Source organism: Drosophila subpulchrella, chromosome X (assembly GCF_014743375.2).
Source record: "Drosophila subpulchrella strain 33 F10 #4 breed RU33 chromosome X, RU_Dsub_v1.1 Primary Assembly, whole genome shotgun sequence".
Taxonomy (NCBI): Eukaryota; Metazoa; Arthropoda; class Insecta; order Diptera; family Drosophilidae; genus Drosophila; species Drosophila subpulchrella.
In genome coordinates this window covers 26,592,989-26,605,178 of record NC_050613.1, presented here as the reverse complement: position 1 = coordinate 26,605,178, position 12,190 = coordinate 26,592,989, and the positions used below count along the sequence as shown (strand labels likewise).

At 35.6% G+C, this 12,190-nt stretch overlaps 1 protein-coding gene across 2 annotated transcripts in view; it reads left to right on the top strand.

The window, feature by feature from the left end:
• The window catches only part of LOC119558379 (mannosyl-oligosaccharide alpha-1,2-mannosidase IA), a 58,639-nt gene that overhangs the window by 18,626 nt on the left and 27,823 nt on the right, over positions 1-12,190 (top strand). Inside the window, exon 1 of one of the 2 annotated variants that reach the window (XM_037871896.1) lies at positions 259-2,538. The exons of the other annotated variant lie outside the window; for it this stretch is intronic. Coding sequence (XP_037727824.1) covers positions 1,834-2,538 — 705 coding nt within the window. The 5' untranslated portion in view covers positions 259-1,833. Of the gene's footprint in view, positions 1-258; positions 2,539-12,190 lie in introns of those variants that run through there. 2 annotated transcript variants of the gene reach the window in all.

The window sequence follows — 12,190 nt, the reverse complement described above, 5'->3', positions numbered from 1 at the left end:
GGAAACTTGTCTAAGGAAAATCGCCATTTTAATTGCTTTTATTATCAATGAATTCAAAGCATTTAAAGTGTGTCACACACTCAAAAATGCTTTCGTAAATTCAATTTGCCAGCGATCACTGCACGAAAATAAATGGTTTTATTGGTTTTTGCCACACCTCAAAAGCAACAGCAACCGCAACTGCATGAGAACATTAAAATGTTAACGAGCTACATATTTTTTGCGTGTGCATTGTGTATTTTTGGAAAAACAAACAGCAAGCCAGTGCAAAAATAAACAAAATGCAAACCAACAACCAACAGCAATAAAATAAATCACAAGCCAAATTTTAAAGGTTCAAACAAGTAAGAACAACACTGATATCACTAAAAGCAGCACAACAAAAAAAAATCGATAAAAATAAAAAATAAACCTACAAAATAATACAGATATTATAATAATAATATAAACCATATAGTAAATTCTAAAAAGCCAAATAAATTAAAATGTAACGCATTTATTGTAAGTTATGCAAAGAGACATGAATTCTAACTAAGTATGAAATCTGAAAAAAGTCTTTAAAAGCAACCAAACAATGAGGTAATATAAGAATAACAGTTCTACAATTATCAACAAATTAACAACAGAACCACAACAAAGTAATTAACAACTAAACAGAACAACTATATATCATATAATAAATCAACAAGGTGTGTTTATTACCTAAGTTTTACAATAAATTGACAGAAACTCAACAATAAAAAATCTACAACGAAAGCAAAATATAACTGCAAATCAACAATAATCTCACACTTAATCAATAATAAATTAAGTTAATTTATTCAAAAACCACAATAAAAATTAAAAAGTATTTATATATATAAAGTGTAAAAAATAAGAAATATCAATTTTACAACAAATTCACCACAGAAATAGTTAGCCAAGACATAAACCTAAAATCAACAACGCAACATCAAATCTAAGCAACAACAACAACATCAAGAAAACAAATCATAGCAATGAAAAGTAAAGAAATAACTACAACAACAACAAAACCAATAGTCAACAATAACAACAAAACCAATAGTCAACAATAACAACAACAAAACCAATAGTCAACAATAACAACACCAACAAAAACCACTCATGGAATTGCAAAACTGCTTTACGCTCTCCAGGTGAGTTGAGAGAGTTAGAGAGAGAGAGAGTGCTAGAGAACCAGAGAGAGTGCAGCGGTTATCGCACTGCATTCGCATTTCAGCTGCAGAAGCGAGCAGTTCGAAATGCGCGCAAAAAGCTCGACGATCGCTAAGACAAACACGAATTAAATGAAAATGAAGTAACAAAAAAATCGGCAACAAACCTTTGTTGTTTGGCAATCTCGCAAGTTGGCAACAACAACCAGAAACCAGAAAATTACAAACAAATATTTGTTGAAAATCTCGCGAGTTGGACACAAACAAAGATACGAAGATATTGCTTAACGAAAATAAGATAATAAACCCCAGAAAAGAAAAATAACTACCAAATATTTGTGCTGAAAAATAGTTTGAAGTTAAAAACAAATAAATAATATATAAGAAGGTAAAAGAAAAATTAGATAATCCAAATAAATCTACAAATTTGGTAAAACACAACAACTAAACCATAGAACAACGTAATCCCAAAATCATAAGAACAATTTTTTTTAAATAAATATAGTAAAAATAAATAGCTAATAGAAAAATCGAAAGTATGTTCTTTAAATAAATAAAAAAAACCTGTTCAGAACCCAAAGAAGAAAAAGCGACAAGTTGGAGCAGCTGATTTCCACCGCCTGCATGCGTTTCTGGCCGTAACCCACCCAAGGTGACCATGTGCAGCCGGAAATGCTTCCGCATGCCCACCCTGGTCATCTGCGGCGTCGTGCTGACCATCATCCTGGTCTGCATCACGGGCATCACGCTGACGAACAGCATTAACATATCGAATATCGTGAAGCTGCGCGAGAAGGTGGCCAGCGATTCGGCGGCAGCAAATGGGGGTCATCAGGCGGCCCAAACGCGGGCGGCCCTCGTCGAGCAGCAGTACTCGACGCTGCAGCAGCATCATCTCTCCCGCAGCGATCTCAACTACATACAGGCGGCCACGCATCCGAAGAATCTGCAGCGCCAACTGCAGTTGCAGCAGCAACAGCTGCAGCAGCAGCAACAGCAGCAGCAGCAGCAGCAACCGAATAAGATTGTCATCGAAATCGGTTTGAACAATGACAGTGGTCCAAGCAGTGTACCCGTGGCAAGCAGTCGAAGCAGTTCAAGCAGTGCAGGACCGCGAATTCTTCAGGCGGCCGAGGCTTTAATGGAGGGAAATGTGGATTCGATTTCATTGCCAGCAGCTGCGCCCCTAACAGCAACAGCAGCCACCAAAGCACCAGCTAACAATATAGAAAACATACCAGAAAGCAGTACGCAAATCACCCCCAGCAGCACCACAAATACTACCAACCCAGATATTACAATGGGCATCGCAGATCACAACCCTGGCGGCATACAATTCGAGCGACGCGCCCACGTCAAACAGGTATACACTGAGCGAAAATACGTTCGCCTCAAAGACACAGGAGTTGAGTTAGAAATGTAGAGATACAGTTGAACTCTTTTTTTTTTTGTAATGATTTAAATACCATTTTTATCTTGGCATTTTCACATTCATAGATATGAGATAGGTTTATATTAAAAATAAATTTTAATTCCTTATAAGTTTGAATTCGAAATTGCCACTAATAACAAAAGTCATTGATATGTTATCTGTATGATATGTTCACAAACTGATATAAATTAAATCTGTCTTCAATTGTGTTTAAGTTCTATGATAATAAATATTCTTGACAACTTATTTTGGTTTTGTTTTCCTTTATTTTGAAACCCAAATGCCATATATCATATCATGGGGGTTTGGGTTTGATTTATCATTACCCTTGGCCGTGTAATTTTCGCAATTACAGATACGAAAATTCAATTTACGTGTGAATTTCTGTGGTGTTCGGCTCACGTTTTTCCGCTTTTCTCGCTTTTATTAGAGCTATCTCTGGCTAATCATTTTCCTGCATTGTCATGCTGGACGGCAAACACGAATTCGCGCTTTGTAACCCTTTTACCACCCACCGCCCCAACGAAAAGTGCATTTGTTTTTCCGTTCGATTTCGCCCGCGGAAAATTTTCATTTCGGAAAAGCAGAAAAGCGGAAAAGCTCGTGTGTTGTGGTGGCGTGTTAGAGTTTATGTATTCCTTTTATTTTTCCATCTTTTTCGGGTGGGTGTTTCCCAATTAAATTTGTCACGTTTTGTTTGCTCGCCATTTGCATATATAACCGAGTATCTATAACAGTTGTCCGTCTTCCGTTGACGTTTATTTTTTTATTCTATATTTCCTATAACTCTGTGTGTTTAATAGCTTTCGTTTCATGGCTGAAAACTAGTTGGCACTAGTTCTAACCGATTCTGGCCGTTGATCTTGAGCCGGTTTTCTTCCATTTTCCCCCATTGCAAATGGCTTGGAGATTTATGCTAATGGGAAAACATAAAAAAGTTAAAATAACGCGATTTGATCTATGACTTCCATATGTAACATTTGCAGTGTCATTTGTTTTTAATAATAATTATTTGTGAATTTTCTGGAAAAGCCAGTAATAAATCATAGGGTTTTAAAAGCTTTTTTGCTATCAATATTTGAGATATGATTTAATTAAATGAGAGTATTTATTAAAAAAAGGCAACCAGCTTTAAAATCAATTATTCGCTGCTTTTAAAACCCTTGGCTCATTTAATTAAATACGGGTCACTGGGCCCGCAATTCGCCCCCAGTCATTTGCAGAGACAACAATATCGGCTAACAATTTTGAGCCCCTGGGCATTACGACAAAACAGATTACAGATTACAATAATTAACATAGTTTTAATGGCGCTGGGAAATCAAATGAATAAACTGCACATGCACAACGGGCAGACGTTTGCGAAAATAAACTTCATTTTGTGGCATAACAATAATAAAATCGCCGCCCCCTAATACCCCGCCCACACGACCTACCCTCAGTAATTGAAAATCCCATGTAAATCTCGCGATTTCTCTAATGCGATTAAAAAGGGGGAGCCAGGGGATGCAAAACCCACACACGCCAAAGTTCATAGAAAAAGTTGCCGAACAAAAGGTGGATGCTTAATGCTTTTAGAACAGTCAAGACTACGCTTTTAATTACCCATTAGAAAGGTCTAAATAAATCATTTACTTAATTTTATTGTCTAAAAATGGTGAGGGAAAATACAAATGTATTCAGTTTTTAAGCCAAAACAACTAAAATTAATATTATATTATTAATAATATATTATTACATTTTTTCTAAGACCCTATGACACCTACTTGATTTTTGTTCAACTGGATTTATTTAAAAAAGCCATTGTATCCTAATATATTTTAATTTATTATTTTAACATATTTAAACTTTGTAAAGCTTTAGATCCTTTTTCAAGGTTGTCTTATTTTTAAAAATATATCAAACTCAGTCGCTAAAAAATGAAGCTAGTTTCATAAGGGCTATACTAAAATTCATTTGAAATAATAAAACAATAGTTTTACTTGCTAGGAACCAATAAAAAGATAAAACTGGAGTACTAAGTATCTGACAGTCGGAAAACCTTATTTATTATTTCTTTTTTTTTTTTGCCGCTAACCAGTCAGATTCAGTCAAAAGCCAGCTCTAAGCCAATTAACTTGCAAACTTATTCCGTGTGAAATTAATTACTTGATTTTCAATGTGCGCCCCGACTTCTAGTTATTTTTTTTCCCCCATTTGTTTTGCTTTTTCACCGGGTTGAATGATTAGAAAGAGAGGGGTAGAGTCAGGCAGAAAGAGATAGGGCGATAAATTAAGCCGTTGAATTTCATATGAGACTTGCTCATTTATTTAGAAACGCTAATTTTGCCCACTTCCGTTTGTTGATTTCCATGGCTGCTGCTGATTTACTTGTTTTGTTAATATATAAATAGAAATGGTAATGCAACTAGATAAAAAAAGATGGATTTAGAACAAAGATATTTAAAAAAAATCAAAAGTAAAGGTACATTTTCCAGGAAAGTCATTCCCATTCAAATACCATTTTGTAAAATGGGATTTTTTAATTGTTTTGGGCTTAAAGCATTTTTGTTAATTTGATCATGATTAAAAATATATCTAAAATTGTAAATTAATTTTATTTTTTTTGATTTCAGCAATTTAAATGTAGCCGTGTTAAGAACTTTTCAAGACATTTTTTTCTTATGGAATTTAATGTTTTTGGGATTTTTAATTTTTACACTTGTTTTACTGGTTTCGACAATTTCTCTTAGATGGCTTTCGATTGGCTTTGTCCTTGGCTTGTAATGCACTTTATTTAATATCCACCCATTTATCATACGCAATTCTCTTTTGGCCAGAAACATGAGGGCCATAACCTCTGCCATATCCCCATTTCTCTTGGCACTTTCGACTTTCGGGTGTAAAAGTTTTTCTTAATAATAAATTGCTTAACTTTTTAGGTAAACAAAAGCACATTTTGCGGGCGAAGTGGGGCTCAGTTTTTGGCTTTCAACTTGCCGCAGGCTCATCACGTGCGGGTTCCCCCAAAAAAAGTGAAAGTGAAGGGGGTGGGGAAATGGCTGCAAGTTGGCCTGGCCTGTTGTGAAAATTAAAATAATTGTGAGGGAGTTGCGGTGCTGCCTGTGAAATCCCTCGGGCGTTTGTAATTATCGCCAAGTTGAGCTAGTGTTCTGCTAAGTGAACTGCATTGCACAGGGCTCCTGTATTTACTGGGATAAATTAGAATTTATGGTGCACGATGGCTGCCCAGAAATCCATAAGATAGAAGATTAAAAGAAATTAAAAGCATTAATATATTACCACCTAAATTACTTACTCATTTCATTTAGTACCTCAACTAAGATTTTGAATTGCTCGCCATTGTCGCAACAATTATCGCTTATTTCCGTTGGTCATCAGCAGGCGAGCACTTTCCACATAGTGAATTTTCTTTTCATGCTGATAAACGGTTTTCCGCTCACTCATTTCCCCCCCCCCCCACTTTCCCCCCGTTTTGCCGTAATACATCAGTCATGTCTCCGGGAGGCCGGTCATAATTTATAACCACCAATTGCAATGCAAAGCAGCCTCTTTATATGGAAAACACGCGCCTGCTGCTCACAAATACACCGATAAATTCGCATTCTTAAACGCGGCACTACAAGGCGAAAAATGTTTGCACTTTCTTCGGGGCTAAATAATAATTTTAAAAATATGTAGAGATATTTAATTTTTTAGAAGAATAAATGGGACTTTTAAGTTGATTAGGAAATAACCATTATACGATTGTTTTCAGTTGTGGCTATCATATCCCAAAATGATATAATATTTATTATTAGCATTTTTAACAGAATAATAGTGACATTGATTTATAAATAAAAATTATAAGACTAAAAATTGGGGTTTTAGTAGTGACTAACTTATCAGAATATTGTAGTTTTTGTACCATTTGTCTTTGGGTTATATGTTTTTAGGGGGATCAAAATCTAATTATATAATAACACATTTGTTATGAGAACTGGAATTTTTAAAAGAATAATAGTGACGTTTAAAATAGAGGTGCAGAAAGCATCGCTTTTTCGATTTTTTAACAGGCAATCATCGATGTTACATCGAAAAATCATCGATGTTTTTGCACCTTTCAAGTGGTTTTGATTTATGAATACAAATTATAAGATTGAATAATGGTTTTAGTCAAGATCAAGTTAAGACAGTCAATCCCATTCGAATATTTATTATTATTTTTATCGTTTAAAGTCCTATTAAATGTGATATAATTTTTCTAAAAGCTTAAAAGATCATATCACCCATAGTCCTGCGTCTACCTATCATTTTTTTTGTGGCTCACAATAGTGATCCATTTTTTCCCCCAGTGTACTCATGTACTTTCCGATTCTTTTACTTTCAGGTGAGTTGCAAATGAATGATTCGAGAACACCGCTTCGTGTTTCGCCCTGCTGCTTAGTGTGCAATATCATGGATAAAAAGTTTTGTCCGACAAAAAATACTGAGCAAGTGGCGGAGTGAGAAAGTGCCGCTGACAGTTGCCAACAATCCAACAATAAGCTTCAATTTGGCGCTAGGAAAAGGTGATAAAAGGGCAGTGCAAGGGGGGGAAATGGGAAAGTATACAATGAATAAAAGGTGAGGGATCTGCCATGTCTTGCAGAAAGTTTTCTGCGCTCGGACAAATGCGCAAATGACAACGCCCCAATGCTTTCAATTATCATGTCCTGTCCTAGTAAAAAACACCCAACCATCTATCTATCTCCATCGCCACCTTCTCTCTAGGAAAAATGTCCTTGGTAAAACTTTCTCCGCATATATATATGCCAGGCAATCGCGTGGAAAAACCTTACATATTTCAATTGTCACCGAAAGAAAAGGAAAGTTTGAATATGCCAACAATCAATTAAATCAAATCATTCCTAATAAATCAGGAAAGAAAAATATCACAATACGAAGAGTACGAGTTTCTACGAATATTTTTAGATTCTTCTTATTCTAACAAACCCAATACCTTCCCGAAAATAAGCGATATTGATTGCGCAGTGAATTTCTGCTGTTGTTCGGGGTCAAAGTTTTCGGAGCTTGGGAGCATAAGTAATCATTGTTCAATACCGGAAACTATTCAATTTCCGCATGACATGGAGCGTGCACAAAACAGACGAGGACAGGAGAAAAGTGGGCAGATGGGTGGGAAAATAGAATCAACGCCAGAGAACTGGCGAAACCGGAGCGATGAAAGCTCGCACAGAGACAGGCCAACAAGACAACAAAAAAACAGCAAAATCCTGAGAGATCCGAGAAAGAAAGCCGAGATTCTGGCACTGACATTATATCCCGACTCCTGTCTGCTTTTCCCTCCACTCTTCGCACTTTTCGCCACCTTCAGGGATTTTCAGGGAGAAGAAAGAGATTTTAAAGACCCATTTGAATATCAAAACTTTGCACTTTTATCAAAAATGTTGCACAGATAAAAGGTAAATTAAGAGTTTAAAAACCAATACCATTTTTTAATATAGTTATTTACATATTTTGTAAATCAAATTTAGTTAAAGTAATGAAATTGTTTAATAATGTTATTACATTATTTGTTCATAACATATTTACAAACATATATAAATTTAAATGAAAAGTTTTAAAAAACCATTTCCATTTTCAATATTGGATTTTAACATTTTTAAATTTTCCGTAAAAATAATGAAATTGTTTTAATGTTATTTAAATAATTTTACATACAATATAAAGTTGTAAAAATCTTGAACATTTTATATAATATTACCATAACCATCTTTAAAAATGTTGTTTAATTGTTTTTATTTCAAATACTCTGATTACCACAGGAAAATAATACATATATAATACATTTTACGTTTTCCAATAACGTTAGAGAGGCCAATCGGGTTTAAAAGAATCGCATTGTTCGTAAACTGAAACTGTGTGACTTTGATTAGATGTGAGGCTTTGACCTTTAGGCACTAATTGAAGTGCTTTTCTCAGCTTTTTGGCCACAAATCCCACATAATCTAATTGGATATTCACCTTTAAATATTTAGCTCCCAACGTACTGGGGAAAAATCTACCAAAATTGACAGCCAAACTTTGTCTGGCTTGAACTTGATTTTTGCTGTGCTGCATTCGATGGCTTTTCCGCCTGCGGGATGGAAAGCCATCCCTCGCGCCATTTTCCCAGCCCACAATGTGGGTGGGGAAAAAAGCCAGAGTTGACTTACTTTGTTGATGTTTGGTTTCCGCCCCCCACCTCCCTGCTGATTTTCCCCGGCTTCCCATTTCCGGTTTCCATCTTCTGGCAGTGCTAAGCTGATTTTGTCTTGCATTGCATTGCTGGAGGACATGTGTGCAGGAGGTCCTTGCTTCGCTCAAAGGAGTCAATTCGGTTGTCTGCACTTTCTTGGCCTCTTTTCCCCCTTTCTCCTTCGAATTTTCCCTCCATTTTCCCCATTTTACCTGTTACGCTTCGTTAACTATGCGCCGGTATAAAAAGCTTTTGGCTATCAATCAATTGTCCTTATTCAATTATTTAGCACACTTTTGCTATTTATCCTGCCACAGGTATGAGCTGCACTTACGGAATAATGCACTTGAAATTAGGAACAAGTTTTTTACATTTCTAAGAAGGTCAAAAGATCATTCTAATTATTTCTCTATTACTATGAATATATTTCGGGAACTGCAGTATTTATTATTAATCAAGCAATTCCGCGGAAAACTCTTCAAACATTTTGCCATAGATCATGGGGATTTGCAATGGCTTTTTGGGAATAAGGAAGCGAAATGCGGACGAAAAAGCTATTGGCTATCAATCAATTGTCCTTATTCAATTATTTAGCACACTTTTGCTATTTATCCTGCCACAGGTATGAGCTGCACTTACGGAATAGTGCACTTGAAATTAGGAACAAGTTTTTTACATTTCTAAAAAGGTCAAAAGATCATTCTAATTATTTATCGATTACTATGAATATATTTCGGGAACTGCAGTATTTATTATTAATCAAGCAATTCCGCGGCAATCCCTTCAAACATTTTGCCATAGATCATGGGGATTTGCAATGGTTTGCAATGGCTTTTTGGGAATAAGGACGCGAAATGCGGAGGGTTAAGGGAGGAGGCCATCGTTTGTTTTACGACTTTTTCTAATTGCCTGCTTTTGGTCCCGAGGCAACCGACAACCGACTCCGTAACTCACCTAGTCCTCCCATTTTGGCCGGAAGGAAGCAGCCAGCTCGTCCTTTATTTATTGGCCCTCTCATGTTCTCTTCCTGCCCTGCTTCTCCACTTCAATGCAAAAAAAAAAAAAAAAACAGAAATAGAAGAAAAGCCAAAACAAGGCATAGGAAATTGCCATCGATAAGAAGAAAAGTCTGGTGGGGCGAAGAATGGGAAAATCCTGAGAAATGGTTCTAAAACCCAATCAGATCTGTAAAGTATTACATATAGAATTACAACTCAAAAGAAATGAAAATAATTGGTCATCTTCAATATTTAGATTTTTAATCCCAATAAAATCGATAATTATTGAACAAACTTTGAGAGCATATCGCATGCAAACAACTTTTGTAAGCGAGAGAACAAATAGAAATACATTGGATTCTACATGAACTCTTACATGTGAACCCAAAAGTTATGCTATAAAAATTTCCTGTGATAGAGAAGACTATTTGCCAACTTTTACTTGAACATTCTATTTTTTATTGACCCGTCTCAACTCACAACAATGCATACATATGTTGGGCGACTGCCAGAACTTACACTGAGAAAAGTATAGGAGTTTCTTAATTTTTGGAAGCCCTAAAAATCAAAGTCTTAAAGGATATGTGGGATTTAGAATTGGTGTTATTACTAACGTTATATTTTAAATTTAGTACTTAGTATTTTTATATTTTCTCTCCGTGTAAAACCATCTTGTGCCAGACATCTACCATCCATTTCCTCTTTTCTAAACTTCTCAAGTGAAGTTCTTAAAATCTTGGAGGACCGCAGCTGAGTTTCGTCCACTGAATGGCGTAGGAAATGGTCCTCAAGTGCTGGCGAAGGATGAGGTTTTAGGTCGTGGGTTTTGGGTTTTCGGTTTTCGGTTCTGAGGTCCTGAAAGAGAGAGGCAAAGCCCAGCGGGTGTTCCCAGATAAAGCGGTGTGACCGGGAAAAGGCAATCAGCAGCTGTGACTGCCAAAAGAGCAAAATAAAAATGCACAAGCTCGTTGCTATAAAAAAAACACGAAATGTACGAAGCGAAATGAAATGAATCATAAATATGTGATGAGGGGAGCAGGAGAGGGGGAGTGTGCAAGTGAGACGGATAGACTTGAGTAGAGTCAGTTTCTGATCCTTAACTATTTCCACTATGTCATGAGTCCTACTTATCTGTGGATAGGTATTGAACCCCCACAAGTACAAGTATGCTTGGAAAAGGATAACAAAAATAAAAATTATGGGTATTTAATTGGCATTTATAAAATATTGGGGACTCAAAACTACAAAAAAAAAGGTGTCTCAAAGTATGCAGCGAAAAAATCAACACTGTAGCATACTTTTATACACCTTGTTAATATTTTTGAAGTCCTATACATTTAATACACACCAATTAATTACCAATATGTATTATAATTTGTAACAGTGAAGTATGTCTAAAGGTATGCAATAAAAAAACACATTGTAGCATACTTTTTGACACCTGAATGAGGTATTTATATGGCGAATATTCATAATTTTCTGGACATCATTTTAATCGTTAACCTGATATGGGTAATTTTTATCCACTCTATAATCTTTTGACCGCTAACAAAGTTGAGTGCCTTTCATCTCTCTAACCAGCCAGCTTTTGTTTCTTTCTTTTTTTTTTTCAAAAAACTTGCCAATAATTATCAGCAACATAAGGTCAAAGTTGCGGAGGAGTCAGGCGATGACATTGCTATTTCTTGCCAAGGTGTTTACTTCTGGTTTTGTGGTTGTGGTTATTTCTACCCCAAAAAATCGACCTCACCCCCAAACCGAAACCGTTTAATTTTTAGTTTATGTTGCATAATTTAAGGCACCCAGGAAACTTTGGGTTAGACCAGAGTACATTTTTGTGTTTTGTGCTGACTCGAGATGGAATCGAGCCCGAAAGTGCTTACAAGACAAGTTGCTCGATAAAGATGATGGGAATGATGACACAATGATAACAGTGGGTCAGGGGGAGGGGGTGGAATGATGTGCAGATATGGTGAACAGGCCAAAGTTGAGGTTTCACAGCTCAATCACTAGACTGACATTACAAAAAATTGGGGTTATGGGTTCTGTTAATACCCTTTAATTTTATCGATAGAATATTTTATCGATAGAATATTTTATCGATAGAGTACTTTATCGATAGATTATTTTATCGATAGAATATTTTATCGATGGTACGATTTGTTACGTTGGAAATAACATTTTTTATTATTATATATTTTTATTATAATATTATATTATTAGATTCCTATTAGAGGTAAACATTTCGTTTTAATTTTCAGTTTGCTTAAGTTCTTATTTTAAAATTAGTTTAAGCTTTTCTTACAAAAAAATTTATTTATATTTGTTTTATAAGAACAAAGTTTTAAAGTATGTTACCATTATA